At 41.9% G+C, this 7,346-nt stretch overlaps 1 protein-coding gene across 1 annotated transcript; it reads right to left on the reverse strand.

The window, feature by feature from the left end:
- Positions 1 to 3,475: 3,475 nt before the first annotated feature.
- LOC144606588 (platelet-activating factor receptor-like) lies at positions 3,476 to 7,030 on the reverse strand. Its single transcript, XM_078422836.1, has 2 exons — positions 6,963 to 7,030; positions 3,476 to 4,606 (listed from the first exon to the last, which is right to left on the reverse strand). The coding sequence occupies exons 1-2, from the start codon at positions 7,028 to 7,030 to the stop codon at positions 3,577 to 3,579; spliced, it is 1,098 nt and encodes a 365-aa protein (XP_078278962.1). The 3' UTR covers positions 3,476 to 3,576.
- Between the last annotated feature and the right edge of the window lie 316 nt (positions 7,031 to 7,346).

Raw genomic sequence — 7,346 nt, forward strand, 5'->3', positions numbered from 1 at the left:
CATCTTAAACCTTTGTCCTCTGTTTCTTGATTTGCCTACTCTGGGTACAAGATCCTGTTCATTCATCCAATCAATTCCCCTCATGAATGTATACACCTCTATAACAAGACACCATAGCCACCTGTGCTCCAAGGAATAAAGTCCTAGCTTGTTCAATCTCTCCCATAGTTCAGGCCCTCGAGTCCTGGCAACATCCTTGTAAATCTTCTCTGCAATCTTTCCAGCCTAATAACATCCTTTCTGTAGCTAGACTCACAGGCCACCAGTCCAAAAAACAAACTCCCAGTACCACCCTCTGCTTCCTTCCATCAAGCCTATTCGATATCCAGTTAGCCAGCTATCCCTGGATGCCGGGAAATCTCACCTGCCAGGGCAACCTTCCATACCTTCCAAAATCTTATCAAAATCCTTATTGAAGTCCATATAGACAACGTCTACTTCAAAAAACTCAAACACAATCACCCACTTACAAAACCATGTTAACTATCCCTAATCAACCTCCATCTATCCAAATACATCTTAGCCCTCAAAATCCTCTCCAGTAAATTACTTTCCACAGTTGTTAGGCTCACTCATCTATAGTTCCCAGACTTTTCCTTGCAACTCTTTTTAAATAGAGGCACATTAGTCACCCTCTAGTCACCCGGCACCACACCTGTATCTAACGAGGGTTCATGTATCTCGGCCAAGGCTCCTGCAATTTCTTCTCTAGTTTCTCTAGCAGTGTCCTTGGATATACCCAATATATCCTCAAATATATTCCTGCACTGGATAATGATAGAAAGCACACTGATAGGACAATCATTATCAGATTAGATTTATTGAAAGACTGAAAGATACAGTATGGAAACAGACCATTCAGCCCCGGCTCCTTGGCAGCTAATAATCACCTATTCGCACAAGTTCACTGTTATCCCACTTCTGCAGCCACTCTCTACAATTCACGGAGGCCGATTAACATACAAATCCACACATCTTTTGGGATGTGGGAGGAGACCTGAGCACCCAGATGAAACCCACCATAATCATACGGGGAACATGCCGGCTCCACGCAGACAGCACCCGAGGTCAGGGTCGAACCTGCGTCTCTGACACTGTGAAGCAGCAGCACTTCCAGCTGCCCCACTGTACCATCCATTTACTCTGCCTTTTGTGAACAAGGCGCACATGGAATATTTTCCACAATGTCAGATAGATTATGGTATTGTAACTCTGGTGGAACAGCTGGTTCTGGATCCAACATCCTCTTAACTGGTCTGTGGTTGAAGAAGTTTCTTCTATTCACTGTTATTGGATTTTTTTCTGACTGTCTTATAGCCCCTAATTTTGATTCCAATAAAGTATCCTCAAACCACACATAAAACAAAAAAACTGCAGAAAGTTGCTCCAGTCTGTTCATAATGTGTATTAAATAACCCATCAATGAAGAAAAAAGCAATAAAGATGCTTTCAAAGTTACATTTTAAGCATCAGGTATATAAAGCTATAATATAACACAAGGCATAATTTTCAGTCCAAGTCAAAACAAATTGTAAGAACAACAAGCATTAAACCGATGAACCAGAGTCATCCCTTAGGAACAAATGGCATCATGGTTTAGTTCCTACATGCTGTGTTTGGTTCTGCTTGCTCCATTGTATTGTTTAGCATCAGACACTGTTAATCCAGTGGATTAACTGGATCTGCTGGATCTCCTTCTTCTTCAGAAGGGTCTTGACCCGAGACGTCACTCATTCCTTTTATCCAGAGATGCTGCCTGTCCCGCTGAGTTATTCCAGCATTTTGTGTCTCATTTTTAACATTGGTAATGTTTTACAAATAATGGGATTTGAAGTCATATCTTATTTCTGGAAGTGTTATTAGATTATGAACAGCCTTGATTCTATGCCACCGTAGCCATCTGTCGACCGTTCTGCCCTGATATATCAAAACTAGTTTTGTACTTGGACAAAGATGAGTTTGCACAAATCCCAGTTGAATGATGAGATGAAGATTCTTCCAGGAAAAACACCAGATATTTGACATGATCTTCAGAAATACAGCAATGAAGGGACGATTAAGAAATTGAATATTTTTCACTGGAATTAGGAAGTTTCTGGGAAGAGGTCAAACAGATTATGTGGAATGGATATGGTGACATAAAAATGAAACCGAGAAAAAAATATGTTTTTTAAATTAAGGGGAACAGTCATTACATTCAGGACAGGGCAGTTAGTATGTCAGGAATTGTTAAAGCAAAGTGTCTAATCTCTTGCGAAAACAATGAAATATATTTGGCACATGGTGAGTGAACAGGAGAGTGGAAGTGGACTGGATGGTGAATCTGGGAGAAAATACCATCACTGATTCAATGCAGCAAATTATTCTGTGACTCCAATGTCTTCTATAAATAGTAGCAGATTTATTTTACACTGAGTGTGTAAGCCTTCATTTACATGCATCAACCACACAATCAATAAGGCTTCATAGAATATTCATTAACAACAGTCACAATGGAAGCCTCAATTCTTGTGTTAATTGCCTTCAGCTCCACAGCTAAGCAAAATCAAGGTCAGGATTTAAAAGGGTATAAACATAAACATAAATATTTCAACATTTAATAAAATTACAGAATACAAATCCATGAAATGGTTTGTGTACAAAGAAGTTACAAAATTAAGCTTGTGAGCTAGTTTCCAAAGAAACCAAAATGATCAGGATTGTTTTCAATGGAGAAAAATACCAGCATTATGTATACAATTGCAATTTTCCTTTAATACTCTCAAGAATGGAAGATTTATGTCAGGATCCATAGTGAGAATCAACCCCCACACTAGGCACAGGCATACTTTGCCTTAATAGCATTTCATATGTTGTGTTAAAAATGGTAAACCTTTCCTGCAAATCTTCCTCACAAAAATATCCCTCATACATTTTCATGTTCCAATGCTCCATTAAATCCACCATTGCGGCAGACATGGTTTAGTTTAGTCTTTGGCACAGGTATTGGCAATCGATGTTTAACATTTCCCCGTTTCCATTTTCCATACATTAAAAACAGAGGTTCAAAATTCGTCCTGTAAACGTTATCATAACGGAAACTGTGGCAATCGTCTCTTGAATCATCAAGTTTCATTTGGTGTAGGATGCAACTGGAAAGAGCCCAGTAGATGCTTTACAATAATTAATCTAACAGTAATTTCACCCAGTTTACATCAGTGAAAAGATGTAAAGCACTGGACTGTGTAGGGAGGAACTGCAGATGCTGGTTTACACCGAAGATAGACACAAAAAGCTGCATCTCTGGTGTTTTGGTTTGGTTTTGGTTCGAGACCCGTCTTCAGACTGAATGTCAAGGAAGGGGAAAACTATCAGTCTGAAGAAGGGTCTCGACCCGAAACGTCACCCATTCCTTCTCTCCCGAGATGCTGCCTGACCTGCTGAGTTACTCCAGCATTTTGTGAATAAATCAGTCTGAAGAAGGGCCTGCTCTGCTCTGACCCACTGAGTTACTCCAGCTTTTTTGTGTCTATCTGAAAGCACTGGACTGTTGGCACTTAAGTTAAGGTATTGGACCATTTATTATCTGCCTGACGTTTATGAGGTAGTGAGTGAATTTGACCTGATCTGAGTTTCTGACGCCTCAATTGTGTATGCCTGAAACGGCAAACGGGGGGCCAGTTTTCTGAATATCTTCTTCAACTCTCTGCGAAACCTCTTTACGGAGAAGCAGTAGATGATAGGGTCAACACAGCTGTTCATGCTCAACAGAGCCAAACTCAATTTGTGCACGATGTCTATGCCCCTAAGAGGGGCACATCCAGGCGTCCCTTTGGAATTTGCCCTGCTCAACTCCCAGGGGATGAGGGAAAGGTGGTAGGGTAAAACGCAGACCAAAAACACAATGAGCATCCCCAGCACCATTGATCTGGCCAACCTCCGATGCATGCCCTGAAGAGTGTTCTTCTGGGAGGAGAGAGCCTTCATAATTGAAATGTAGCTCAGTATGACAAAGAAGAAGGATATGAGGAAGAAAATGAAAGATGCGTACACATAAGTTCTTCTATCAGATTGTTCTTCGAAACATCTCGTGGCGTGAAGCCCCCACCTCGTTGTTTGCTGCTGCAGCAATGCGGGAATGCCGCACGCCACCCAAAACACCCACACAAAGGCCGAGGCGTACAAAGATCCAGTCGGCTCATTCAAAGGAATCGGGAGCTTTGTCTTTTGAACTGTGCAGTACCTGTTGATGCTAATCAGGATCATAAAGGTGATGGCACTGTATGTGGCCACGTAGTAGAACACTCCTGCCATCCGGCACATGGCCTCTGAGAAGATCCAGTCTCCGCCTTTAAAATAATAAACCACCCAGAACGGCAGGGTGATGTTAAACATGATGTCGGCCAGAGTGAGATTGATCAGGTACACTCGGATTGCTTTTTTAATCTTCCTGGCATTCTGCAGGAAGATCAGAAGGGCAATGAAGTTGCTGAAGAGCCCGATGAACAAGACCAGCAGGTAGACGAGAGGCAGGATGAAGTTCTCAACTGGATGCCTGGCACCACATGCCTCGTGAGCTGCTCCCATAATTAAACTGTGATTTTCACTGGAGTTCATTGTTGTCTCTCTGCAGCGCAATAAAACACAAAACCAAATCTCATCATTACGCCTCGCAAAATTACAGGGCATCGTAAAAGCTGATTTCAGTATTTTAAGAACCGAAAATTAAAACAAACGCAGATATGATCTAAAACTCCAGCCACTTGGTCAACTTAATGAGCTGCTTCTGATTATTATATCCCTGCCAAAATATGTAATGGTAATTAATTAATATATTATCAGCAAAGGTTTTGCTAATGTGCCAGTACAAAATGTATTAAGCATGAGAATTGAATGTGTTAATGTTTCACACAGTAGTTTCTTTCCTGCTGGTTTATTCTACATGTGAATCTAAATGGATTTAAAGCTGTATGTTCCAGCCTAATTGCTGCCTGATCCCTATGGCATAAACTGCACACTGGGAAACCAATTCTGTAACAGACCTGTTACAACGTCTGTCTCCATAGCTGATCTGCATTAACGATGAACTAGCTGGTTTAATGAGAAGCAGACAGGACTCTGGTGAAAGAATACATTAAAACTAAAAATCATGGTCAAAATTTTTACGTTGGGCTTAATCAGCAAATTGTCTTCATAATTATCCCCATCCCCATCCTGTGTAGCTCAATGTTAGACAAGCCACGTTTATTCTCAATCGATGGAGTAGCCGTTGGATCATCTCAACACTCCTTATTCTGAGTGGAGTTATTTATAGGAAAGGTGCATTAAACACCAAGCCATATGGTTTGCCCAATGTCCCCACCATGTCAGAATTCCGCTGTATACAAGGCTCAAACTAAAGTGGGAAGATCGTGTAGATAGAAGGTTTTTTTTGGCAGGGTGATGAGGAAAAGTATGAGTAATAATCAGGGGGGATTTGTGCTTAAAGGATCAGGTAAGGGGAAGGTTGGAATCAGCAGCTGGTATTCATTACATTTCGCTCGTTGGGAATGGCTACAAACAGTAGCTTCACCCCTTTAATGCAAAACAGTTGCAAGCCTAAAGTTGCTTGCTTTAACAATAGACAATAGTCAATAGGTGCAGGAGGAGGCCATTCGGCCCTTTGAGCCAGCACCACCATTCAATGTGATCATGGCTGATCATTCTCAATCAGTACCCCGTTCCTGCCTTCTCCCCATACCCCCTGACTCCGCTATCCTTAAGAGCTCTATCTAGCTCTCTCTTGAATGCGTTCAGAGAATTGGCCTCCACTGCCTTCTGAGGCAGAGAATTCCACAGATTCACAACTCTCTGACTGAAAAAGTTTTTCCTCATCTCAGTTCTAAATAGCCTACCCCTTATTCATAAACTGTGGCCCCTTTTTCTGGACTCCCCCAACATTGGGAACATGTTTCCTGCCTCTAACGTGTCCAACCCCTTAATAAACAGTGGTCATGGTGCATCTGGTTCAGATTTGATTGGATTATTTTCGCCAACAACTCACCAGGTAATGCTCAGAATACCCCAACGGCTCATGGTAACTTCATGTTGGCTGCATGCTCCGAAACGCAGCACTGACCACCCACCCCCTCACCCCATGTCCCCACCCTACCACCAACCTGCCTCCAGCAACCAAGGAGCAAACTAGTTCAGTGAATAGAAACCGAATAGTGCTAGCTATTTCATGTCAAATACTGGATGTGACAATTACAGTGAAGTGAATAACATCTTTTCTTTTATCTCACTGAATCTGTCATATTTTGTACCTCATTAATGTTAATTCTCTGTTGTAGCTAATGGGACGAGATCGCCACTGATGCAACCACACTTTCTCCACATTCAATTCACAATCAAGAGATCATTGGAGAATGCCTTTTGTCAGGTGTGGATACATGTAATCAAAATATGAGGTGGTTTCCCACCATCGCTAACTCTACAGTATGTGACGCAGGGTTCAAACAGTGGGGACTGTTAGTTGTCAGACCTTTGCAAGACGTGTTGCTTACTTCTGCATCAGGAGGTGAGAAAGCAACTAACTGACAGGCTCACCCACAGAGTTTTCAAATGGATGGCAGCTTGATGCAAAGTTTGAGCAATTTAAGAGAAGTGTTCTTGTTAGGAGCAGTACCGTACAATAAGGAAGACGTTTTCTGTACTTTCTTCCTTAGTGAGGGAGCCATAACAAACAGCAAGTGGGCATATGGAATATACATTTATGTTTCTGAAGAAGGGTCTCGGCCCGAAATGTCACCTATTCCTTTTCTCCAGGGATGCTGTCTGACCCGCTGAGTTACTCCAGCTTTTGTGTCTACCATACATTTATATTATTTTCACTTTTATTTGGAGAGAAGCTGGCAACAATCTGGTTATCAGTCGCAATGCTATGTTAGCCCGTGCTCTAGTGAATTTGCCACTGGACAGGAAAAACCGTGTTGCAAACTTACATCACACTTAAGGGATCCTCAGTCATATTCCACAGTAGTGACCCTGTTGTGTTCATAGTTTCTTCCATATCTAGATCCCCCTGCAGTAGACAGCCTGTAAGAATGGAACATTACATGTCAGAAGTGGTGAAGCATAAGTCAGATTCAAGAGCTGTCCATCTTTGCAACCATATAACTACATTTCTTAGTTTAGTTTAGTTTAGAGATATAGCATGGAAACAGGCCTTTCGGCCCACCATGTCTGACCAGCGATCCACCTACACTAATATTATCCTACATATTAGGGACAATTTACCGAAGTCAATTAACATACAAACCTGCACGTCTTTGGAGCATGGGAGGAAATTGATGCACCCGAGGAAAACCCACGTGGCCACAGGGAGA

This window comes from Rhinoraja longicauda, chromosome 27, assembly GCF_053455715.1.
Source record: "Rhinoraja longicauda isolate Sanriku21f chromosome 27, sRhiLon1.1, whole genome shotgun sequence".
NCBI classification, from domain to species: domain Eukaryota; kingdom Metazoa; phylum Chordata; class Chondrichthyes; order Rajiformes; family Arhynchobatidae; genus Rhinoraja; species Rhinoraja longicauda.